This window comes from Channa argus, chromosome 2 (assembly GCF_033026475.1).
Source record: "Channa argus isolate prfri chromosome 2, Channa argus male v1.0, whole genome shotgun sequence".
Classification (NCBI taxonomy): domain Eukaryota; kingdom Metazoa; phylum Chordata; class Actinopteri; order Anabantiformes; family Channidae; genus Channa; species Channa argus.
Genome location: NC_090198.1, coordinates 31,174,738 through 31,201,815, shown reverse-complemented (window position 1 = coordinate 31,201,815; position 27,078 = coordinate 31,174,738). Strand labels below are relative to the sequence as shown.

The 27,078-nt window shown below is 42.5% G+C and overlaps 2 protein-coding genes across 2 annotated transcripts; one reads left to right on the top strand and one right to left on the bottom strand.

Annotated features, from left to right (window-relative positions):
* Positions 1–625: 625 nt before the first annotated feature.
* cebpg (CCAAT enhancer binding protein gamma) lies at positions 626–6,715 on the bottom strand. The gene is made up of 2 exons (XM_067492144.1): positions 6,557–6,715; positions 626–2,081 (listed from the first exon to the last, which is right to left on the bottom strand). Exon 2 carries the CDS (start codon positions 1,974–1,976, stop codon positions 1,479–1,481), a length of 498 nt encoding a protein of 165 aa, XP_067348245.1. The 5' UTR covers positions 1,977–2,081; positions 6,557–6,715; the 3' UTR covers positions 626–1,478.
* Positions 6,716–10,662: 3,947 nt separating this feature from the next.
* On the top strand, positions 10,663–13,663 carry cebpa (CCAAT enhancer binding protein alpha). Its single transcript, XM_067492131.1, has one exon. The coding sequence runs from the start codon at positions 10,903–10,905 to the stop codon at positions 11,827–11,829; it is 927 nt and encodes a 308-aa protein (XP_067348232.1). The 5' UTR covers positions 10,663–10,902; the 3' UTR covers positions 11,830–13,663.
* Positions 13,664–27,078: the final 13,415 nt, after the last annotated feature.

The following is a 27,078-nucleotide window of genomic DNA, read 5'->3' as shown; positions in this document are numbered from 1 at the left end:
AATTTTTGACTTAGCTGATGACTTTGATACATTTTTCCCCCCTGAAATTCAAAAACTTTTTAGCGCCTAACTTTCATTTAGCAGGTCTCTTTGACTTTAGCCGATCATTTCAAGTGTTTCCCATTTTTATCTCCCTATTGTGACTAAATGAAATTTTCAGCAAATTAGTCAAAATTTTATTTTTTTCAGTTTTGGTTAAACTTCACATAATTGTGATTTAGTAAGACCATATTCTGACCAACCCACCGTTTTTAATCCAACAGTTTATAAGTTTACAGGTTAGGTGATGTTGTCATTGTTAGTTTGCACTAACAATGACAACTGGATCATATTTCTATATGTTCATATTTTCAGGGGCTCTGTGAACTTTCAAAATGCTTCTTGTCTCTTTTCCTTTACTAAAAGAATGGAATGACACATTGTTATTGAAATATTCCCTTGTCGTACACCTTTAAAGGCTCCCTCACAGGTGTGTCAAATACAAATTCAACAGGATGACCCAGGGTGTAAAATTAGATGCTCCCCATCCCAGTGACCGACTCTGTTTAGAGACAAACATTAAAAGTGTGCAACTCAAAACACCTTATGTTAAGAAAACCACCTTGTAAAGGATAACGCTGCTGTATTTTATGTATATACACAACCCAGGTCTCACTGAGAGCTTTGCCCTGATTTGTTAATTAAAAATGAAATTACTCACACATCAGTATCTGCACGGAAATGTGGGAAAATGAAAGATGACCCAGGTTGTGAGAAGCACAAGGTCCTTTAAATACCAACATGTAGTGAACAAACTTAAAACCCTAAAAATTCTCGTTAGGTTTTTTTAACAAGACCTTTTTTCATTAATCCTTGTGGAACAACAGAAGAAAATACACATCCTAATGAAGGGAATTCAGGAGTTTACATCTTCATCTTGCAGCTGAGGAAGTGCAGACTCAAACATCTGGATCACAATCTGATTTAACCTGGTTTTCAATGGGTGCACAGGAAAAAAAGTTCCTCCAGATGTTTTCTGCTCCAGAATCACTGCATGGGAATACGCACTGGACTACATCTCAGTTTATAGGAGTTCATCCTTCACAGTCCAATCGATCGATCAATCGATCGAGCAATAACCCCATGTGACATTCGATCCTTATGGGTCCTCACATAATGACAGTGCGTTCTGATCAGTTTCTGTCAAAGAAGAAAACCTTTTCAGGACAGTTTGGGAATGAGACGGAATTAGAAGATGTGTTTTACGGAACGAAATATCAAAAGAATCATACAACACTACTATAATAAAATAGTATGTTTGGCTCCTGTTTTTGATAAATCCTCTGGAAAATCTAAATCAAAACTTTGCTGGGTTTTCCAGGACCCTGAAGACTGAGGGTTGAAGAGGGGGTGTTATCAGATTAAATATGAGAAACTAAAGCACTGAAGAAGAAGTGATCCTGTGTTTCCTGCAGATTTTAAATGTCCCTGCACCCTCCTCACTGTCCGTTGGTGGAGGTGCTGTTGGGGGCAGGGCTGGAGACCTCTGCGCCAGCGGGTGGGTGCACATTGTCAGCCAGGTTGTGAGCATGCTCCAGGAAGAGGTCTTTAAGCACACTCAGCTCTTTGCTCAGGAGCTTGATCTTGGCCTCCAGACGCTCATTCTCCTCCTTCAGCTCATTGACTCGCTGCTGCGTGTCTAGTGCCTTCTGCTTGCTGCGCATGCGGCTCTTTTTCACCGCCAGGTTGTTACGCTCACGACGCTGGCGGTACTCCTCGCTGTCTTTGTCTGCTGGAGGCTTCTTCATCTTGCTAGGGGGAAGGGCCTTGCCACCTCCAGGTGAAGGGTTAGCAGGGATGAGCTGGGGGACCTGCTGCAGTCCGGCTACAGACACGGGCAGAGATGAGGAGGATGAGGCGGCGTGGGCCTGGCTCTGAATGACACTCACGCCGTTGTGGTCAGTTGTGTTTAGCTTCGGCTGTGACGGCCGGCTCATTTGGAAGTGTTGCCTGCAAGTGCTGATTTCCGATCAGTCTCCCCAGGTATAGAGATGAGTCGGGAACAGGAAGCCGAAGGAGAGATACTTCACACCAAAAGGAACCTGGGCAACAAAAGGAAAATCAATTTGTAAAATGAGCACAGTACACAGCCTGTGTTAAGGTCTCACAAATACAGAACCAACATGGTATTAAATGTATATCAATACTTAATGATATCCATCAATTTGACCCCCCCACCACCAAAAAGTAATTTTCATTTTCATTTGTAGTCTCTCCCTGTACATGTTCAAGTTAAACACAGAACAGAGACAAACTTTATGGTTCATTAGTCATATAGAAGAGAACACTAAAAACAAACACGCACACACACAGTGGACCCTTAAAAAAACAAACGGAGGTAACAGAGGTAAGATGAGCATGTTCAAATAGTGACTTTCCGGTGATTAACATGAAGAAATTCCTACACATGAGAATAATGATGTACAAACAGTTTTATATATATTTTATTGTTAAAAAATTTAACAAAAGACAAATAACTGGGATGCAGTGATCCATAAATCTATAACAGCCCTAACATCTTCATCTATAGCCACCACCTCTGTCACTTTTTCCAAGGTTCCCTTCTTCTATGATAGGAAGGACCTCTGACAAACAAAATCTTCAGAACTGAAGCAGTTTGTTAGTGTTGATGCTCAAACATCCGGATCACCTCCTCCTTTTTTGTTGGTGTTTGTGAAGAAATTCCATTCATGTTTTCTTCCTTTGTTCATGCAGCTCTCTGACACAAATCACTTATTCACATCTAATCTCTCAGTGAATAGTCTCCAGTTAACTCTTGCTCAGACTTTTCCAGCAAGTTTGTTCTGTCTGCGTCTCATGTAAAATGTCTATGTGACACGTCCTCACATAATTTACTTTACATTGTTTCCCCACACGTACAACATACGTGGGGAGGACTGCTGAAATATATTTGTCCAAAACAACATCTGCAAACATTAGCCTCACAGCACACGTAGACAACTTATTTGCTGCTTAAAATGTCAAACAGCAGCTCAAATCACCAGTTGGCAAAGTTAATTCAATGAATAAATTGATAACAGGAAAAATGAGACTGTTGTTGGTGTGTGTGGTCTTTACACATTGTTGGAGAAACAGGCTTCATCACAACAACTGCTGCCCGTGCCAAAGACTGTCTATATATGTTAAGAAGCATCACTCTGTAACAACCAGTTCACTTGCATATGCGACTGAAATCAAGAGCATATTTTCCAAAAATTAAAAATCAGACCTGAACCTATATTTGTGGTGTTTATGCTGAAGTCTAGCTCAGAGTTCACCTGCTCCTGATGTACAGAGCAGAGAGGAAAGACAGGGGGAGCCCAGTTATTTACAAATGTCGCTACAGTTTTATCATTACCCAGTGTGCATCAGTGAAAAGCCACTAAAGAGACAATAGTTTTCCAGCACACGTTGAACAAGTAAAACTCAGGATAACGGTATTATCAGCTCTACCAGCAATTTCTCATCCTCTTCATCACAGTAATTGTTGGCTGATTGTCAATTACTATAAAAGCGCTAACCTGAAAGCTACTTTACAGTAACTTTGTAGACCATCTAACTACAACTTTTCCAGTGAAACTGACTTATACAGTCTGATAGTGATGTAGAGGATGTTTGATTTAAAAGAGCTTTGTCAGTTTATTAAGGACACCTATGGCTAAAAGAAAGTCAGTTTAATGAAACAGTCCAATAATAAATCCTTTCTTTGTGAAGGTGATGGCCTTCGGCTTTTCTTTAGAGGAGATGATTCAGCTACTTGTATGATCATTGTGGAAGATGCTGGTGTTGAACTTTTATAGAGAGGTTTGTGTACTTTGCATATAGCTTTATTGATACAGATGTGGTAAAATAATTAATAGAACCTTGGGTTAGTAGAACTTAACACTGCTCAACAGCTTACAAAAATTTAATATTTTGAACTTAAAGTGAGTATTGAATAATAACAACCTTCATTAAGTGAGTATTTATCAGAGCGGAGATAGCCATGTGGAACCCCCCCTCCCTCCTCACAGATAACTACCACCCCAGGTATTAGCACATTCTGTGGGAAAAACTGCTTTTTATTGTTACTACATGGCAATTTCCTATCATGTGGATAATTTAGAACAGTCTGTAAAATGACAGCCCAGCATGAATTTTTCCATATACTGATATACAAACTCTTAACTCAAACCAGCTGTAATAGTGGGCTAGCAAAAACATTGTTCACCATGAGGTGTGCTACAGAATACTGTTCAATCAGTGTGGAGAGTGGAATCTTATTGGCTGGCCTATCCTTCTTAATCATAATACAATGTTTATAATACAATTACTTATCCAACTTTTACTTTTAAAAAAAGGGCAAAGTACTGTGGCACACGACAGTTTTTCTACAATAATATCTGTACATTTTAAAAAATTACACCACCCAATGGCATGCTGGATAGCTGCATGCTAATTAGCTTTATAACTGAAGATTCTACACCAGAAGAGTTGAGAGATACACCAAAAGAACCTGTGACCAAGAGTAAACTGGAGTCTGCATTTGGAAATTATATTTTAGTTTTACAATATCTGAAGCAGATAAAAAAAATTGCTACATCTATAGCTTCTGTTGCCAGCACTACCAGGAAACTATATCATCCAAAAATGTTGAAATATCAAGAGTGGATTATGGTCATTGGACTTGCTCAGCAGTGAAATGCCAAAGCCAAACATTGCTTCAAACAGCACTAATAAAGGCAATATCTTAAGACACTGACTGTCATGCCAGGAAAAAGAAGTGATGGAGCGACACAAACAGATTAATGGTACAATTCTAGAACAAGCAGATCGGTTCAAACTCTGGATGGAAGGTATGCCTTACTAGGAATAAAATACTTGAGCCAAGCTTTGTTTGTACTTTCAAGAATAACTTTAAAAGAAAGAATAATTTTCTTTCAAATTACGCATTACTCTTTGGGAGTGACGAGGATGGACGGGATCAGGAATGAGTACAGCTCATGTTAGATGTGATGGAGATAAAGTCAGAGGCCAGATTGAGGCGATTTGCACATGTTCAGAGGAGAGACTGAATATATCTATAGAAGGATGGTGAGGTTGGAGATGCCAGTCAGGAGGTTTAGAGGACGAGCAGATTTATGGATGTAGTGAGTGGGGACATGTAGTTAGGTGGTGTGAGAGAAGAGGATGCAGAGGATACGGTTAGATGGAGGCACATTATTCGCTGAAAGGGAACAGCTGAAAGGAAAAGAAAATTCTCTTTTAAATTAATATTTGGGACATTACTTGTTTTAAATTAACAACAAAGGGAATAGTGGTTAATAGCTACTGTAATACTTGTATACCATGGCTTGAAGGATTACATATTAAAACATTACTGCAAACAGTGAAATAAATCACAAACCTCTATAAAGGCTTTGACATGAATAAAAAGAAAATATGGTAATATGCTGTAAAACTGTCAGAATCTCAAAAATACCACAACAGAATCTCTTTAATTTGCCCAGCATTAGAAAAAAATATCTATACACAATGTCAATACAATATGGCATATCCCCAGTTGTCAGTAGTAATTTTTAATGTTGTTTAATTTTTGTTACTTGGCATTATGATGCATTGCTTACTTGGGAACCCCAGGAAAAATGGTTGCTACCCTGTTGGTGGCTAATTGGAATGCAAATAAATACTATGAGTGTAGTGGATGACTATTTCTGTTTATGCGCTAACTGAATCATTGACCAAGTGTGGTACTGTGATTAGGAAACATAAAAAAACTACCCCCTAGGTTTTCTCCAGATTTCTCTGCATCGTCTATGACAGAAACCAATAAAGCCTTATTTTCTACCTCTGCAGACTCTCAGCTGACCTCAATCCATCAGTCAGGGGGATTCATCTCCCCCACAAACACCCACCACCCCAGCCCAAGTCCCTGTGTCAAGATAATTGGTCGCATTGTTATTCCGCACGGACAATTATTAGCTGTGCTCTGATTGGTTGGCCCGTTGCTATGCAGCCAAACAGCGGTGCACAGGAAAAAACGCTCCGGGTGAAACCCAGCGGATCTTCGGCTGTTGCCTGCTGTTGCATCATCATCGGCTCCCTTTGTGAGAGGAAGAGGGGAACTCCGGAGTCATGCGGGGCTAAGCACAATTTTCATGTTTTCGGTGGCGATAACAATGGTGGACAAAACAATACAGCGACAAACATCCCCACATGGCCTGAAACAAGTCGCTTTCAAGTCCGTGAAATATGAATTCCCGACCACTTTTAACAACTTTTGTTTCAGTCGAAGCATCCAACAGATGGTTCACAATATAACACACTAACATTGAGCTTATCCACTCTAAACACCAGCGCTAAGACGAGTCTAATATGGCGTTAACCCGACCGAAACTATGTTTTGACTTTTTCCTACAAACAAAACCCGTTTAGCCGGGCAGCTAGCCAGCTAGTTAGCAACTGGGGCTAACAAGGCTTAACCTTACTGTTAGCGCTCCCTTTTTCTGACACACAGACATTTTAAAAGCCTGTTTACCTTCACGGGGCGGCGGTGGAATCAACCATCCGTCAAAGAAGAAAAAGTTAGTGTAAAAAGTTGTCGTTTAAGCTCATCTGTCTGAGCTGCGAGTGTTTTTGTTTGGAACACGGAGAGGAGCTGATTGCGAAATCTCTTTTACCATGTACGGCAATGTCTAGGGTCAGCCAATCAGAAGTGAGTAGGTGGCTGCGGCGCGAGAGCTTGGCCAATCACAGGTGAGTATGTCTTAGGGTGACGCAACACACGTTATGATGGACATCTGATTCGACTAATAGGAGAGGGTTGTTTTCTATCGGTTTTTCTTATGTAATAATGAGGTTGGTCAAATGAGTTCATACATGCAGTGACTTCATCTCTGGATCACACTGAAAATACTAATTTTACATGTTTATATTACTGATATAAAAATAACTTACTGTACAGTGTCAGTCTTACCTATGTGGAATCCACATAAAAATACTTTGATGATTCAGAAACATTACACACAAGAGAAAGTCAATGAGTGTAAGGAAAGTTTAAAAATGCGTATCTCACCCAGGAATCAAAGTCCATTTCATTTATATGTACTTCGGTATTTAAATACATATATATTTAAAAATTGCTAACAGATCACTAAATAGCAACCATGTACAAGGAAAAAAAATCTTTTTCTGATCGTTTGTGGTCCATGCAGCAGCACAATTCTTAAAACAGTTCCTTGAATAAATTCACCGGGTCCTTGAGGAAGTTTCACTAATCAAGATCTTTTTACAATAATTGGCAATTTTCAGCATTTCCAAGAATTCACAGCACATCCACAAGCAACTAACAAACCCTATCATTGGTTTCTTGATTGTTCTTGATCATGACTCTGAACTAACTAGCAGAATGTGAAGTTGTAGCTCCTGAAGTGTGGAACTGGCTCCCAATGGAAACTTCTGCTAATAAAAAGGGTGAGCCTCTCTCAGAATCGTTTAGAAGTGAACATGTCTGGAATGCTGCCAGAGCTGTGAGTCTGACTTCCTCCCCATTATCAAAATGTTATGGTGCATGTTTCCCTTGAAGAAATGTATGGAAAAACTGAATAAAATGAACTTTATTGTAGCCTTTATTGAAGTCATAAAATGAATTCAAGGGTACTGATTTAGTTCCTGTTGGTGTTGATGACATCAAATTTTAATAATAATAAACAAAAGTCTGACGTTTAGATCTCCAGTAAGTGTTGTAACATTTTCCTCCAGGTTACTGTTTGGTTAATGAATAATAATACTGATGATTTTGAGCCAGCTAATAGGGACAGCGTCAGTCTCAGCTGATGGAAAAAAAAGACACATGATGGGGAACTCCTGTGCAGCTGTAACACACCTGTGCTGCTTATGGAGGCTGGAACTACTGGTTTAATTTGTGCTGCCGTACACCCCCATACATCTGACTATCAGACTGTTAGTTATCTGTTTCTCTGTCACTTCAGAAACATTGTGTGAAACACATAATTTTTTACAGTTTGACGGCCAGCGCAGAGCAAAAAAAAAAAAAAAAAACTGAACCAGGCTCACATGACAAACGTACTCTGTGAGAAAGAGAAGGAGGAGGATCAAGAAAGAGATAAAAAGAACCTAGAGTCTAAGGTGAGCAGGTAATAGAGTCTCAGGTGTTCATGTAAGTAGTTTTCTGTCATTTTCCTTACACATCTTTCATCTCTCGTCTGAGTTACATTTGCAATGTTCATTTACCACCTCCACAACACTTTCACTGTCCACAGACAGTTTGGACACCCACCAAATGTCCATGGACTCGGTGTGTCACAGCTCTAAGAGGACGGTTTTAAACTGGATTCATGCAGTGGCTCTAACACCCCATTGCAGGCACTGTAGGTGAAAAGTTGGGTCTGGTTTATCTGACACAGCAATAGCTGTTGGACTGTGGCGATTTGGAATTAAACTGCAGAAATACAGCGTTCAAGTGTTTACATTGATACTTAAGGTAAATGGGGCTTGAATTTCTAATTCAGGTCAAACTTTAAAACACTGGATCCTACATTTCCGATGATGCAAATTAGTGGCCTCTCCTTCGTTCAGTTCATGTCAATGAGATCATGAGCTGTTTTTAAAGAAAGAGCTGAGAAGAAGAAGAATTTGAAGAAGGAATTTGTAATTATGAAGTTGCATTCTACTATAAACCTGATGATATCACAGGCGAGAAGCTTTTGTCGTGACCTTTACACGTTGAATTAATGCTCTAAATGTGTAGCAGCAAAATCACAAGGTTAAAAGAACAAATCAGTTCCAGTTGTGTGAGATAAAAGAAATAATAAAAGGGAAATAAAGACGGGGCAGTTAAAAACTCATTAAGATGGGCTGAAAAGAACTGACTGATAAAGTAAGTGGAATTAGAATGAATACAGACTTCAGACGCCTCAGTGTGATCAGTCAGTTAAATACAGTGCAGTCCGTCAGAGGTTAAAGGTCAACACACGCCCTGTCTTAGTCATTGGCTCCTTCTGTGCCAAGGCAAACTCACTGTAGAGTACAGTATGTCCTGAAGCTTTCTGACCTTTATTTCTTTTTTGTTCAGGAAATGGTGCAACTCCAGTCTACAATCTGACTCCAAGTTGTTTTTTTTATTGCTGCTAACTTCAGATAACCATCACAAAAACTGGATTCATTGAGTTTTCACACATTTTGATGTTTCTCTGCTTATCAACATCAGTGATTTGCTTATGCATTTCTGTTGAGCTTGAACTTCAAATATTTTTTTCAAGGCCCCTAAGAAGTGTCCAAAGAGCCATTGACCCCCTCAAGAATACACGTATCATGTCCACCTATCCTCTTTAAACTGACTAAGCTACCTAGCTTACCTTGAAGACCCCCGAAATCCCTTGCAAACCCCTAATTAACTAATGTAAGGATTTCCAGAGCACTGTCAAAACCTGTACCTGTCCCTGGGACTGTCCCATGGACAGGTACAGCATCCTCATCAGGTACAACATCATCTGCTGTGTCTAATCACACTGTTTTCAGTCACTTTTCAGTGACAGTAAAAAGAAAAAGGGACAAACTGAAACTATGTAAATATGTCACTAGCAACGTAAAAAACGCCAATAAATGCAGTTCTGCAGAGAAATAATGAACAGGGTCCGTGTCCGTCGACAGAGGGAGCTCCAGTCCGTGCTTTCGGGCTCAAGCGTTACACCCCCTCTCTACTGGAACCCCGCTACAGCCCCAGATGAACCTTCTTCCTTCTCCCCCTGCAGGGACCCCCTGTAAGGACCCCTGCTGAGCGGCCCCGCTCCGTATCAGCTCTACGTGTGTCTGTGCTGCTCAGATTGTTGATGTAAAACCACGAAGCAGCGTCTTAACACGAAAGCAGGAACCGACGGAGAATTCCGACTAGTAACTGTAACTTCAAATTTGTTGGACACGAAACTTTTATCATATACACGTATGATGATTGCATCGTGTTTTAGACCATGTTTTCTGCGTGAAGGCAGCTCTACAGGATTGTACTCGGTGGAGTCACACACCTGGTGCGCAGAGGCGGGTCTGTCTGTGCGGTTGGTGTCCGGTCGTGAGCTCGGAGCAGAACAAACCTGCACGTGTAAGGTGTGATTCGTGACTTTGATAAGTGACGCTCCCCTAAGGCCACAGACCTCACACATGTGTTTAAACTTTACCATGCATGTAATAAACAGGATCAGATCGCCTGGACAGTAGCTCTCATGGATCCTGTAGAAAAAAAACTATAATATATGAACTCATTTTAGAGGAAAATACAAAAAACACGTTAAATTCGAAAACATCAGCATGAAAGTTCAAATTTTCTGATTTGGTCTGAGTCGAATGTAGACTGCAGGCTCTTCCTCTCTCACAGTCCTATGTGTCTTGTCTTTGTAAACCGTGTCCAGTCCGGTCACAGAGGTGAAGTCCGTCTGATGAAAACTTTTCCAAACGGAGTTGACACAAAGGGGCTTTACGCACTATTTTATTTAGTTTTCCTCCAACAAGAGTTTTTGTGCAGTGATAGTGGGTTAAGTCCTGCACTCAGTGTGTGTGTTAGTGTGTGTGTGTGTGTGTGTGTGTCTGTGTGTGTGCCCGCCCACTCTCTCCTCCTGCTATATAACAGCACTTTGACAGTTCAGAGTTTACTGAGCAGGAGGACTCTCAACGACAGTCTGCCGCTTTAAACTGCTCCACTCCGCGTCTCTCTGACCTGGATCACAAATAAAACCTGTCACACTTTTATCGAGCTCCGTGCACCGCGCAGTGCATGTCCCCCTCGAACCCGAGGACAGGACAGAGGACGTGACTTTCTCCAAACTGGATTCCCGGAGCTCCTCGCCATGCCTGCCCGGGTTTAGATTCTCCATGGAGCTCTCTAACCTGTACGAGGTCGCGCCCCGGCCCCTGATGAGCAGCCTGAACCACGGTCAGCAGCCCCCCTCTGGCTACAGAGACCCGGCAGATCTCGGCGGTGACATCGGAGACAACGAAACCTCGATCGACCTGAGCGCCTACATCGACCCGTCGGCGTTCAACGACGACTTCCTGGCCGACCTGTTCCACCACAACTCCCGGCAGGACAAGCATAAGATGATGAACGGGGACTACGACTCGGTGCCGTGCGTCCCGGGCCCCCAGCAGCTCTACATGTCCAACTACATCGAGTCCAAGCTGGAGCCACTCTACGAGCACAATCCACAGCGCATCCGACCAGTGGCCATCAAGCAGGAGCCACAGGACGACGAAGATCTGAACCCGGGCGTTCCACCCACCTACCACCACCCACACCCCCAGCAGTACTCCCAGCATTCCCAGCAGCCGCAGCAGCAGCAACAGCAGCAGCAGCAGCAACAGCAGCAAATGCCGCACCTGCAGTACCAGATTGCGCACTGCGCGCAGACCACCATGCACCTCCAGCCGGGCCACCCGACCCCTCCGCCGACACCTGTGCCCAGCCCCCACCAGCACCACCACCACCACCAACACCAGCACCCGCAGCAGGGTGGCCTGAAGATGCTGGATCCGCAGCGCGGAGGCGGGAAACCCAAGAAGCACGTCGACAAGAGCAGCCCGGAGTACCGGCTGAGACGCGAGCGCAACAACGTGGCTGTGCGCAAGAGCAGGGACAAGGCCAAGATGCGCAACATGGAAACGCAGCAGAAGGTGGTGGAGCTGACCACCGACAACGACAGACTGAGGCGCAGGGTGGAGCACCTGACCCGGGAGCTGGACACGTTACGGGGCATCTTCAGACAGCTGCCGGACGGATCCTTCAAACCCATGGGCAGCTGAGAGACTGTCCCACTGTAGGTGGACTGGTGTACTGCTGGATTTACACACTCTCCACTGAGAGCTGAGAGGAGACTGAGGCAGCTGAACCGGTCACTGTTAAAATATCGGCCTGAACACTTCAAGGTGTCTTTTACTGAGGCGCAAACTTCTGTTTTTCACTGAACACAAGTAAAAGCACTTTCCAGTGCTGGACTTTCAGACCCGAGAAGTCTGCAGGCAGTTTGTCCTGTTGAGTGGATTTTCCCAGAAAACTCCATGCGATCATTGTTTAGGTGTTCAGCCCAGAGAATCAGACTTTTAGTGACTCGGTAAAAAACAAACTTGCCCAGACTGAATTTCCTGCAGTGTTCATGTGCCTTTTTACACTTCTGTGCAAAAGCCGATAAGCTCGTTCCCCTGCAGATCCACACAACAGAGGACTGGTGTTTGTGCCTTATTTCCGTACAGACTGTGTGCCATGACACACTCATCTCACATATCAGAGCAGCTAAGGTAGGGCAGGTGGTGAAGAGCCCCGATCAGCCTGTTGTGCATGGTTTCCCTTCATTATTTTTGTCTCTTTTATACAAGTTACCATCTCCATATCGTCTCGTGATGAACTACAAGTTGTGTTAATAGTAGAGTTATGAAATGCAAAGTGCACACTGCTTACCTATAAACTGTGTATGTGTATGATGTGTATTTTCTATCTGCAGAGACAGTCATGTATGTATGATTTATGCTCCTTTTTACTTGGGTTTCTCCGTGATTCCACTGGTACGACCTGTCTGATGGTACAATCTGAAACTTTCTGTAATAATAAGAGCAGCTTTATCTGTGCAGCAGCTGCTCTTCCCCTTGTGCTTTGTTTTTAATGTTTTTAGTAACAGAAAGTTGATTTAGTTTGTCATGATTTTCTACCAGGTGCAGTTAAAGTGTTTCAGGCTTGAGTTAAAAAAAATCATCTCATCTCACATTTTGTACATTGGTGGAAAAACTCCACAAATGCTCCTGCTCACACTCAAGGCATGTTTTCTCTCTTAGTTCCCTAAATGTTTGATCTCTGTGTGAGTGATAGTAGACTCGTGGTCCGGCCCTGTGAGGGCTTCATGCCAAAGTGAAAAAACACAAACAACTAAGACTGGAATAAACTGTGGTACCAGCTTCATCGTGTCACCGTCCAGTGAAAACCAAACGTCTCCAATCCTGCTGCAGCTTCAAAACATGCAGCTTTTAGAACTTTTGGAAAAACTGTTTCCCGCTCTTAAAAGTGAGGAGAATGTTCACTGAGTTTGGTGGAAAATGCAGGTTTGGAGACGTTTGTTTTCCAGAGGAGGGGGGCAGGAGAAGCAGTTTTCTCACGTGCGCTATATTTCATGAAAGCACAGTGTTGACAGGGACACGTGCACTAGTACTGATCTCAACATCACTCTACATATGTGTTTTTCTGTGTTACTGCTTTGGAGACTAAACTAATGTGAAAAGGGGTTCTATGCAAAGTCTCTTCCTCTGTTCACACACACACATGGTGCCTTCTGGTCCTCTGCATTGACCTTTGACCTCGGTCTGATCCGCTCATCAGAGATTTGAAAGATGATGATTGAGTCAGTGATGAAAGAGGAAGCACTTTGTTGTTTTTTTACAAACCAATGTTTGTTTCAAAGTTAACGTCTCAATTGTAAAATAAGCCTCTATATAAATATATATATATATATATATATATATATATATATATATATATATATATATATATATATATATATATATATATATATATATATATAAAAAATAAATATATATATATATAATACCAAAAAATCTGAATTATTATAATAAAAGAGCTTGTTTTATCTCAGTCTGTTGTGAGTCTGGTGTTTCTTGATTTGGTCCAGTTAATGTTTACTTTAACAATATTTTTAATGTGTGGATGAGTCCATGCAGCTGCTGGAGGACTTTCATAGGACAATCACACAACCCAAACTAGCATTAAAGGCTCAGTCTGTAGTTTTGCTCCATCAAACCTAAAGTTTTAGAATCGCAGACAGTAAAGTTACGGAAGAAAAATCTGCCAAACTACATTTAACGTCAGGACTATGTCTGTTCAGGTGACAAAAATCATGTTTTAACTACGACTTCGACGGACAAACTCTCCCAGCTAATGTAAGTGTCCATGAGCAACACATTAAACACCAGACTGTTGCAGCTGCGTGCCCGTCTTTGCAGACAGAGCATTGTTGGTGTCTCCTGAGCCAATCCCCCACACTCAGGCCGACTCAGTCTCATCAGAGGGTCATCATCATTATGTCAAGAGCCAAGCAAATTCTGTGAAAGTGAGTCTGATCATCCTGCACAGTTTAGTTTATGAAAGTTTGGTAGCTGTCGCACAAATAAAATACAACATGAATTGTATGACTGTAAAGAGGCGCCACATTAACACCGACAACCAGAGCCGTGCCCTGCAACCTCTTAATTTCTGTTTCTGGTATCACAGCAGCAGGTAGTGTTCATTCCATCACCCACTGAAAACACAGGAAATGATAAACAACAAATGTCCCTGTCACCTCTTCCACAGGCCGGTCCTATAGCATTTGTGAGTTCAGGTGGTCTGAGGAGGTGGATCCTATAGCCTGTCAGGTCTCAGTGAGGAGGGTCACAGTCTGCTGCTGTTGCTCACATATTACCTAGACACAGGGAGACAGTCAGAATGCAGTTTTTAGCTGATCAATGTTTAACTCCTTTACAATAGAGCAGGAGCAAGCAGAGGGAACTGAAACCAACATATTTCTTTGTTATGTAACCCTAGTGTAACTCTTTGTGTGTGTGTGTGTGTGTGACTGATCAGTTGCTGAACACTTTCTTTGTCAGCACTTCGATCTGCACATGCATGAAGCATGTTCATATAACTTCACATAATGACATCAGAAAGCCCCCCCACCTCTTCTACATCAGACTCCATATACATACATACATACTACATATTAATGCTCCAACACTTTGAACCGAAGGGACAGCGTGTTTAAGAGTCTCTCGATTTATTAATTCTATGCCCACTGCCTGGACTGATCTGTCAGATAGATCAATCTGCAACATCCAACCTCCATCACTAAGTCCAAACAGGAGATTGCCATCATTTCAAATAAGAAGAAAAGCTGTGTGTAAAAGAGGAGAAAATCCAGATTTATGCTCATTCTGTGCTGAAAACATATGTTTGAGATCAAAAGTGCTCCAAGGAAACAGAAGGCCAATTTTTTAAATGATCTCAGAGCTGAGAGTGGATCCAGATCAACAACTGAACCTCATCAACAGGGTCAGAGCATTTTAAGGATATGTTCGGGAGATAAAACTGAAGCATCAGTTGTTCAGAAATAGGCAAATTCTTCACAGGGCTGCAAAGATCATTAGCAATGCTCCAAAAATTAAACATTTAGCCTGATAGGACATGACATAGGAGCTAAGAAGAGGAGCTTCAGTAAAACTGGATGTGACTGACACACAATGAGGCAAATGTTTTTACATCACACCTGTCATGTTGTGTCTGACATCACAGAGTTCACCTGCAGAAGCAATGGCTCAAGGATAAAAACTCTGAACGTTGATACAGAGAGGAAATCAGCACAAAGAGAAAGTAAGAAAGTAAGAATATTTCAAGGACACGGGAAAATACACATATATTTTAAAAGTAAAATCCTAATTTAAACTCTGTCTTTGCTCCAAGTTTTAAACCATTTTTATGTGAAGGTCAGTTTACATGTTCTTTTACAAATTTTTCTTGATTTGTTCAGATTTACACAACGTTTGGATGCTGACCAGCGGAAATGTAACAGGCTCAATGTTCTGAGGTGGGAGTGGTTGGGGTTGTCAAGGGGAAGGTACCACACACTGAATTATCTCATGGATTCATCGCTTCACAGCCTTTAAAGCTGCTGATGGAGCAATGAATCCTTCAAAATGACATTTCTGCGCCGACAACAAATAAATATAGCAGAAGAAATAATTATGGTCAGTTTGGAATGAAACAACAACTTCTGAGCAGCAGTGGACCCACAGCAGGAGGTGCTGAGGGTATTTTTGGTACTTTTGGATCTTATTTTGGTGGTTTTCTGTCCCCTTTGTTACTTTTGTGTGTGTTTCTGATAGTTTGGCACTTTTAAATGCTGGAGAAATCACTTCTGATAAACACTCTGAAACATCCAGAACCTGTAATAAGCTTCTGCTTTGGTAAAAAAAAAAAATGGTGGTTTAGTTTAAGCAAAAATAAACAGGTTGTGTTTGAGGTAACTGGGAAGCTTTTCTCTACTAATCCAACCCCAGATTTTTCTCTGACATCAACCACAAACAGTTTATTAACTCTGTATTCAGATAAACTGGATGCTGTTCTGCAGCGAACATATAATAATAATAATTCATTTTATTTATAAAGCACAAATTCTCCCTTTCGACATAAATAAGCAGCATTTTCTCATTAATATAATAAGACATGTAAAAGCAGTACAGCTGCACCATACCTAACTTTATTAACTACATTATGATTATGATTATGTGTTTCTGTCTGTGGTTCAGCTTCTGCCAAATCTGACAACACAGAAAATGAACAATGAACATTAGGAGATGTTTGGAAATGCTGAAATGGACTGAAGAGCAGAGAGACAAAGGGCAGTGAAGACGTGGATTTGGTTATGACCCTGAAACAGTAGAAAAAGAGAAAAGAGTAGCGGGTGAAGCAGAAGCAGGTTGATAGAAGCTGCAGCTGGCAGAGAGTCTGGGAGAGAGAAGATGACTTCCACATGTTCCTTGTCAGTGTCACGGACTGACTGAAATATGACTGATTTAACGTGAAATATGTGCCTGCAAACATCCAAATGTGAACGCATCATGAGGACATTATGTTGACAGGGTGGATCCAGGTTGAAGAAGGTCGTATTCAAATCAGTGTTTGCACAGAATTCAGTGAGTTCTGCTTCTCTGTAGGCCAAAGGTAAGAGGTCAAAGATTGGGTGCTGTTGGAAAAGGTTTTCAGCTTCAACAACTGCTGAGGTGAACGCAGAAGACCAGCAACTCATACAGAACATTTATTTACGCTCACAATAGGACCATAGGCTAGAGATTCTAAACAGACCTCACTGAAACTGGTCCAGCATTGACACGTACATGTTACTGTTAGTGTAGCTGAGCACAAACCCTGGGAGCAGCGGAGAAAACGTATCCTCCCTCCAACAAAAGACACACCAATGTCCAACAAGTCGAGAAAGACTTTTCGTGAACCTCATGAAGACACTGCTGCACCTTACTGACAGCTTAGAGGAACCACACAGAGCAGTTGACACTCCTGTCCACAGTCGGCTCATCTCTGAACATGATACGGGCCGATTGAAACCTGAAACCTCATCCTGGACACATTGTGAGACACATAAACCAACATCATGTCTAAAGACTTCGGTAAATGAAACAGGTGCAGCAGATCTGAGTCAGGTTGATCGGCTGATGTGCGGCTAGATGCTGCTGTCTGCTTGGCTGAACAAGGAAATATCCCAGAAACCAAAACATTTTCAAAGAGATGTGAAATGTCCTCAGAAAGACCTAAAACATCCACACATACGCACACACACACGCACCCACTCACACGTGCACGCGCACTCGCATGCACGCACACGCGAGCTCCCGCACGCACGCACACACACACACACACAAATACAAAGAAATGCAAAACACCCAGAAACAGAACAAACACAATGAGGTGGAAACCGTGGACATGGAGAACATTTAGAAACGGGACAAATTGTCTTCTGCTTAAAAAACTTGCTCACTGTGGTTGGACAAGATGAACCATGAGCTCTAAGGGAACATCCTCTTCATGCTCTCTTGGCAGCAGCAGCAGCGTCACAGCTCTGCAGCAATGGTAGCTGAGCTGATAATCCACTGACATGTTGTGATTTTGGCAGGAGGCATCACAGAGACACACAGGTCTTTTATTTACTTTTGGATGGGGAAGATGTGTGATGTTGGCAGGAGAGTCTTCCTGCGGATGGAAGACATTAGTCTGTTAGCAACTGGGACTTCTCCTCCACTTTCTCTCTTTTTTAGTTTGATTTCCATTTCCCCCTGGCTGCTCCTCTGACCCCCCACCCCCCCACCCCCTTCAAGAGTCCAGGACAAGTTGGCCTGACTTCAATGTTCATAATTCTCTCACATGGTCCAGGGAGCTGCTTTTCATTTCAGTTTCTAAGATGCTCTGTAATGTCACACTGAATCCACTTGTATGAGTATGTGGTTCTGTTTCTACTTGATCATCTCCTTTATCTCTTCCCAGAGGAGCTCCTGTGGATCGGTGGATTCCGGCCTGCCGATGCCGAACAGGACTGTGCAGACAGACTGCTGGCTGGGTTGGGATCTAATCTGGCTCAGACCTTCGCTGGACATTGGAATGCTTTAGTAAATGAGCTGTAATAACCTGACAGAAGCTCAGTGCCCTGTCAGGCTCCATTCACATCATCTGATACTTTTTACTGCTGTGTGAACAAACCACATCAGATCTGGTTCACTGCCATATGTGGTCCTGCTTCCTATCTGATCTGTGGCTCTGCCACCACTGTCAGAATCAAAATTCACGTGGTTTTTGTTACGTCTCACTTCTCTGCACAGATCAGCTGTTGTCAGTGGCGGCTCCTCACAGAACAACAAAAGACAGGCTCCGTGGAGAGACCGGGACCATTATTGAGAAGGTTGTTTGTACTGATCTGGATCAGTCAACTGGTTTATGTAAAACCTGCTCCATTTTCCCTTCTGTTCAGATTCACACAAAGTAAAATCTACTTACAGGTAAATGGATGCAAGGTGAGAATCATGGTGTCAACACAGGAAAGAGGTCCAGTTCTGAATTGAACTGAACTCAGACACTGGTCTGGTCTGAAATAAGTGAGTGAGTTCAGTTTTATTTACATATAATCAAATAAATAGGAGACTGCGGCTCAGGAGGAAGAGTGGTTGAATAACAATCAGGGCGTTAATGATTCAATTCCCGACACCTCCTGTCCACATGTTGAAGTGTCCCTGAGCCAGACACTGAAGCCTAAGTTGCTAGTTGGGTCCAACAGAACTGGGCTCAGGGTGAGTGGAGAAGTGGACAGTGAAAACAAAAGAAGTAGAAACACGAATGGAACAAATGGACTCAGAAAATGTGTCACTTGAACTAATAGAGTAGAACTGTTCAGACAGTTCCTTCGTGCAGTGGACCACACTCACTGATGAGGTCTGAATTATCAGGGAGCTTAGTAAGAAGCTGCAGAAGCTTCCTGAATCTGAAGCAGACTTAACTCAGGAGAACGTGATTATTTTCAGACTGTTTGCAGGCTCAAAGTGCTTCGCTTTCATTGACATATGTGGAGAGTGTGTCATCAGCTCTATCTGTCTATCTGCTCTGTTTAACTATCCACTTCTTCTATTTGGCTGCAGTTTAAAGATTAACCGGCTCTTTTCATGGACTCGGAGCAGCCAGAGTTGACGGAGTTGCACTTTAGGCCAGAAGGTGCTTTTACTGTTTGTTCTCTGACAGAAATGCAGAGCTCAGTGTGAGCTGCTAATATTGGTGTTAAACAGCGATGTTATTAAAGGCCACACAGCAGAGCAATTTCTTTGGCTGCATCGTAGATTTTAACCCGCTGTACCGAAGGAAACAGTCTCACTCTTTGTTTTTGTTTTAGGTTTTTACCTGTTCCCAGAATTCTCTCCCAAATTACTGATCATGACTGGAATTTTGTTAGCAGGGTGGGCAGAGTTCTCTGCCTGTAATTCTACCAGCAGATCGACTCCAGTGCTCTGAAGTGTTGCAGAAGGTAGAAGAGCAGAGCAGGGAGAGGGGGGCTGTGTGGAGCAGAGTGGATTGATTGAGTCTCCTCTCAGATTTAAATGAGTGTTTCAAAGGTACAAAGTTATTTCTGCAGAATCTATTTAAAATACTTAAAGGTAAAAGTTCTCTTTATGTGAATGGAGTCACTGTGAGAATAATGTCTGTTACTGGATTATCACTGATGCTTTAGTGATCACCTGAGTGGCTCCATACTGTACCTGCAGAGTAGGACTCATCCTGTGTGGATTATTGTTGCCACAGCTGTGAGTCAAACATTAGTATTTAAAACACTGGATGTTGGAGCAATTTCAACCCAGAGCAGAAGACTCTGTGATTTAGAGCCAGTTATTTTCTCTGTGAGTGGAACCCAGTAGAATTTAATCTGCTCTGACGCTACGGTGACAACAAAGAGGAAATCTATCTCCCTGTTTATAAAGTGGGTTGGCATTTATTGGCTCTGGATAAAGCTATAAGCAACATTGGTGAGACTTGTTGGGGTGGGGGTGGGGGTGGTGGATGGGGGGGGGGGCAGCTGCTTGTTTCTGCAGTATGGAGGAGATTGATGGTTAAAGTGCTGTCAGCTACAGTTCACGCTCTGTTTGATGGAGGTTTGTTTCAGTCCTGCTGCTGCGTCTACATGTCGGGGCCTCGTCCTGACACTCGGCAGGTTTCTCTTCACGTCTCGGTTTAGAGCTGCAGCCCGTGTGATTTATAGAGCTTAATTACAGCAGCTCTGATTTCTCCCTCAGATAATCGGAGTTGAAGCAGTCTGACATTTGGAGCTGTTCGCTCTCTGGAGGTTGCGTCAGTTTCTCTCTGCCAGCTGAGCTGTTCACAGACACAGGCAAAGCATTGTGGGAGGGAGCGAACGAACACTGGGAGCTTCACTTCACCTTGTATCACCCCTGATGCACACATTGTTCTGGTCGACCATCAGAAAGGGTTTTTGTGTTAGGACAACACAAGAAGCTGATCCTCTATATTTATGCAGCGACAACAGATTCAGCTGAGCTGTAAAATGACTGATTGTGATGACAAAGTGCAGCTCTGATCAAAGCTTGTGTCATTTTCCACATTAATGGTATTTTGAATAATCCCCACAGACACTAAAACCAACAATGAACTGTTTCTGCTCACGCTCACTGTAACCTGGGTTAGCTCGTCTGTATGTGCTGTAATTTTCTGTTGTCTAAAAACTCATTAAAAACACATCCAACACACAGACAGACCACTTTTCATTTGAAACACTGTCAGGAGTTTTTTTTTTTTACTTTTGGCCCAAATTCTCTGATTTGAACAGTGAACTGAAGTAAAGCAACTGTAGTGAAAACATGTTGATTCTAAACATTTGCGGGAATCTTTTTTTCCTCCCTTTCAGAGGACCAGGAACATTCGGTTAAATTATAAAATCTATATGTGCAGGAGTGTGGTAAAATGTCCTGCAGTCATTACTGCAAAACATTTATTCTGGATTTTTTTTGTGTGTTCACAATCATTTAGTTTTCATAGAATACAGAATTTATTAAAACCATATGTTCCTCCCCACTAACTGAATCCATGTCGAGCTGTTCTTCTTTTACAAACTGTTAAAATATCAAAACTCTACAGTCATCATTCATTGTTGTTGCATACTGTGAACCTCATTTTATTCATCTTTAGATATTCTTTATTCTTATTGACAAATGTTGTGTGTGTTTGTTTAGTGTGGAGCAGAGAGCAGCAGTACCAAGGTGAAACAATTTCCCTCTGGATAATAAAGATGTTAGAATTTTTAATATTGCATGAGGATCAGTACTTATCCATATAACTGCATATTTGGCTCTGGGAGATTCCAAAACACAGGTGACCTACACTCTGTCCTGTCCCTGAACATCTCACCAGAAGAGCCCCTCTAACTGTTGCTAACAGGATGCTATTGCTACAGACACTGTTATATAGCTTAGTGTAAAGGCAAACAGAGGAAAGAGGATCTGGGATGTCTGACATTTCCATATCACTGAGGGAACACGTCCTGAAGCGCCTGCTGTGGCCGCCATTACTCCATCACGTTGATGATGTGGAGGCGTCTCCATGGAAGCAGGTGACATTACTATCATCGCTTCAGTGAACTGCTGCTGCCTTGTGAGCGACAGCACGGGAAAACTGATTTTGATTTTGTAATTTTTTTTTCAAATTTTTGAAAACATTTGAATGAATCAAAATAAATCATTATCATCATCATTAATCAAAACATATCATTCAATGTTCACCTCCACTGATGTTCAGACTGTGCATTCTTCAGTGCTGTTTGGGCTCAGAACCATCAAATTCTTTTCTAAACAGTAAAAACCAACACAATAGCAAATGGGAGGATGTCCACTTCTAGTGTGTAATAAATATTCCAAAGTGACACACTTACAGCCTCTTCCTGTTTACTGAATTCATAATGAACATCTGCAGCTCAGTGTCCTCTGTCAGGCTTCATGCATGTAAACATTCAGAGCTCAACATCTGCAGCTTCTCCCAGTAAAACCCTACCCTCCTCATTTATGGCAGAACGGAGGCTCAGAGAGAACTCGTGAACGCGACTTACATTCTCCTGTGTCAGACTCTGTGTTTGAAGGACCAGTGCAGTTTGTCCAGTATCAGAACCAGGTTTATAGCTTTGTAAGTCTACACATTTGTCCAGAACACCACAAAAAGTCCTAAAGAAATACAGTTACAAGTTGCCAGTAAGATCCATAATGGACCTGGAAACATGTAGTGGTAAGTGGATATAAATCAACAGTAGAAAGAGTCAGAAAGGTCAATCAGTGAATCAAAATGTGCATTAATGTGAACAGCACCATTCAAAATGTTTGCAAATTTATTAAAAATCAAAACTAAAATGTCAAATTTCTAAAAGTACTCAGACTGCTTGCTTCTCTTTGAGATGAGTCTAGAACTGGACCAGAGTCCACCTGAGACAAAACGAGTTGTTTATATCGGGGTCCACACTTCACATTTTCAGGACAAAATCCACCTTGATAAAGGTGAAGATGTACAGTTTTTGCTGAGTGTCCAGTGCTCAAACTGCAGCTGCTGAAGACCATGCAGCCTGACTGAGACCTGCAGAACAGTCTGTCCTTTAGTGATAAGCCGCAGAGCCTCAGAGACTGTAAAGGACTGGGTGGACGATGTCAGACTGAGCAAACAACCTGAGGTCTCTGTGCTGGAACGTGTTTGGTGCCTTTCCAGAGCAAACAGTGGTGAACGGGTCAATAAATGTTTAGTATGTGAGAGCAGAATCTGATAACGGTGCTGCCACTCGCAGTGTTTCTGCAGGTTAATCATTCACAGCATTATGACCAACGCCTGGCTCTCACTGCTGCTCCCACAGCGTTCAGCTGGCTGCACGCCTCATTTCTGCTCCTGCAAGGCTTCTGGCAGGCAGCCGGAGACGGAAAACATGCCCGTCGCTCCAGCTCCAGTGCAGGGGAGAAGGAGAAGAAAGTGTGGGAAGATCTGCTGGAGCCTCTTCTCCTCAAATCTATGAGGAGGACGCTACTGTCTCTACTTTACTCTGAACATCTCACGATGTGTTCAGGATCAAATCTTGCCAGATTTCCACCTCTGTTCACTCTCTGTTTCTTTTCCTGAATGAAAATCAGTTTGACACTGCTTCACTCTCACGACCCTGATTTTCACGACTAATCTGAATTCTCATTGATTCTCAGGCTGACATGTGAGAGGAGTCCAAAGCTCATAACACCATGAATTAAAGATAAGGCAGAGGGGAATAATGCAGGTCAGTCTATAATGATTTCCAAGATAAATGTAGAAATGCCACATTTTCTTCGCTGTCATTAGGAGGAAAGCACTTAACATTATAGAGTTGTTGTAACGAGTCACGGGCAGAACCGGGAAACCCTCTCGCTTTAAGTCCAAATCACCAAAAGCTGCTAGAAAATAACTGGTTCTTCTGTAAAAAAACATTTTAAGCTCAACAGAGCTTACTAGCCTAAGTCGAGGAAATCACCGGCCGAGGATCATGGGTATTGTAGTATTTAGGCCTTCAGAGTAACAAGGAAATTATGCAAACTGGAGGCGATTGTCAGAAACTCTGAGGCTGAAAAGCTCAGTTGGAGCCTCCCTGCTGGGCAAACAGCCTCATCTTTAAAACCTTTAGCATCGCAATGCAGACAGTATATAAGAAAAAAAATTTAAAACGGCTAATCAAACAGGTTATTATAAACCATGCAACAAAGATTTTCTTCTCTGATCTCACACAACAGCCCCTAGTTTGTCTGGATACACAGTTACTGAGCTGTTTTATGATCAGACTCTCGCAGGGCTTGGTTCAGGTCAGACAAAGATCATGGTCTGTTTTAATAGAGAACAATGTCCCAATCACCGCAGACACGATGTGTTCATTAGCCACAGACTGTTGTCTGTGCTGTGAGAGCTGTGTGTATGTTGTGTACTTGTACAGGAAACACTCCCCAGATCGAGGGAAGAATGGATTCAGCCAATATCAACAGAAAGCGAGAAGAGTCTGGCTTCTACAATGGGACCCTGATCCGAAGCAGACCTGAGAATCCTCCATGGACTACTCGTGGAAACACAAACTGAAGAACATGAAGCGAATCTTCATGAAGAGTCCACAGCGGAAAGACTCTTCGCCTGTGAGACTTTCACTCACAGATCCCACTGTTTTCTCATTAGTACATGTTTTTATTGTGAATGTCGACCGATTTCACTAAACCAAAGCTGGAGAAATGCTGTTTCACTTTGTTTCTCCAAAGCTGCTGGGTTCCAGGGCAGCAGTGCTGCTTTAAAATCCAGGGCAAATAATTCGATTGTGTGGTGGTCTCACTCTTTTATGGAGAACGGCATGACAGCAAAAAGCTGGAACAATAAAAATAATTGGAACAAAGACATCATTTGTTTGTGTTCAGCTTCACACAGCTGCTCACAGATGTGTTCACAGATAGTCTAAATCAGTCGCACACTCTCTGCTCCTTACAATATTCTGATCAAGTCTCCACCCCCACAGGTATGAGCTCATCCCCTTACCCCACCCCCCACCCCCAGCACGAGCCTCAAAGGTTCTGCGCTGCTGCTCAGCAGGAAGCACAGTGACGGGGCAACATCTCTCCACACAAATGAGGAAGTTTGACTTTATCGCCCATCTATGTGGCGTTCTGAAGGCATCCCAGCATGCAGCGGGGCTGACAGGTCACTGCGGTAGATGGTTCATGAGTAAGCAATAAAACCAAACACAGAGTTCCCATGAAGAAACGATGAAGGAGGTTTAATTTAGTCTGAGGGAAGTCTGACCGTGGCCGTTTGTGGTTCCAAAATCAGAAGTAGCATTTTTTTAGTGCAGTTAAAGTTTGTTCAGTGTTTGTCACAGGATTCAGTCACAGCTCATGAAATCCACCACGATCTGTGCCAACAGAACATGCAGCTTTTACTTGTGCACAGAAGGCTGAGTAAGGTGAAAGAGTCATCTGAATAGATTCAGAGGGAGAAAAAATGTCAATTAGAAAGAGAAGAAGGTTGAAAACAGGCAGAAGCTGCTTGTTGCAGGGACTTTTGCTCAACTGCACAAGACGTCATCATAATCATGAACAGCAAACAAGACAGACTTTGCATTTGTCTTGTTTGCTCCCTGTGATGATAAAGAATACGTCTTCAGCTAGCTGATAAGATTTAGTGTGCTTCTGTTACCTGAGGAGGCCAGTCTGCTCTTTCTGGTGAGACACTCACGCAATGAGACAAGTGTTTGTTAGTAGTCTTGGAGCGTCCACATCACGTTGCTGGGTTAAATATTAAATGGATTTTCTACAATACCCAAACAGACACTAAAACTGAATCACTTAATCACTGAATCGTAGCTGAAAATGCACTTAAGTTAGATGTTAGATGAGAAGTTAGATGAGATGCAACATTTCCTCTGCACAAAGGGCTGAGATATGTGAGCTGCCTAAATGATATGTGGGTTCTCCTGTGGCTCATCCACAGTGTCTCAGAAGTTCAGGAGGAGTGAATTCCTGCTGTGTGGCTGCAGCGGTTCCTGCTCGTTCAGGCTTCCAGTCTGATTAGAGCTGTTTGGGAGCTGGCAACAAGCTATTTTCTGCAGATCCTAACTACTGTTTCACTTCTGTCGTCAGAAGCAGTGTCAGGTCATAGGACTCAAAGCAGCAGCATGAAACAGGAAAAGACGGAGGTGATCTGTCAGGTAATCAGAGCCCAGCAGGTAAACGCTCTTCAGCTGATAATACGTCAGCATGTGGCAGACGACAGGCTTCACACACTGCTGAGTAATTCATTGGAGGGGTTGACAACAAGGCTGAATTAATCAGAAAGTGTACAGGAGGCTGGGTCTGGGTCTACATCACAGATGGTGAAGATAGGATGACGAGCATTTTTGTTTTAAAGTCAAACTGGGGTGTGACAGAAGTCTCAGAGATAAAAACGGAGTCTTATCATCTTGCTGTGAACTCTATGCTACGCTAAGCTAACTGGGTTTCAGACATGCTGTCAGCAGCACTCAATCAGATTGTGGCATCTCTGTTTGATGATCAGCTTTATCTCAGTCTCACTGAGACTGAGACAATCTCAGCCCCTCTTTGGTTTCTGTTCTGTAGCTTTGGACCTGGCAGTTCTGGACACCTGCTCCACACATAAAGACATGTAAGAGACAGTGGGCAGGTGACAGCCTGCAGTGGGAAACCACATAACTGTCCTCCTGCAGTGCTGTGGGGAAACAGGACAAAACTGCGATGCGCCTTTTACACCAGGAAAAACACAGAGTTCTAATAATATTCAGAGGAAAAAAAGTTCTGTTACTGCACGTTTTGTCTCCTCTACAGCCTCAGGACAAACAAGGTTCACTGAAGGCTCAGAGAAAGCAGATTGGAAACATGTTCGCAGCTTGTTTCTGAGCCCCGTGACAAAGCCTCGTGTCGCACGGTTGGAATGTTGGTTTGTCACAAAATCACGTGATTTTCAACAAATCTCAGTCATAATAAAACTTGAAACAAGCACAGAGTAGATCAGAAATTAGTTTATTTTAGGTGCTTGTGTTGTAACAAGGCTATAAAACACCAAAGATGCTGATTAATCAGGAGAACACTTGTCTTTCCTCCACCAGTCTGCACACCTGTCTACAGAAAGACTGCTCTTAAATACTACAACACCCATGATCCTCTGCTGCTGTTGCTATGGAGAAGAATCACACCTGCATTTGTTCTAAACTGATCTAGAATTGAGTTGCTGTGGGTTGTAAACTCACTTTGTGCTCTAGTTTTCTACACTGGGACACAATGTGAAGATCAGTGGCTGTTGGTTACAGAAATGCAGCATGGGAGTTGTAGTTGACTTCTTATCTTCAGTCCACAGATTAATTCCAGTTTAAAATCTTGATAAACACATTCTTAATGAAGCTAAAAAGTAAAACAGTG

Coding starts and splice junctions, on each gene's coding strand:
- cebpg (XM_067492144.1), bottom strand. CDS start 1,976: ATGAGCCGGCCGTCACAGCCGAAGCTAAACACAACTGACCACAACGGC.
- cebpa (XM_067492131.1), top strand. CDS start 10,903: ATGGAGCTCTCTAACCTGTACGAGGTCGCGCCCCGGCCCCTGATGAGC.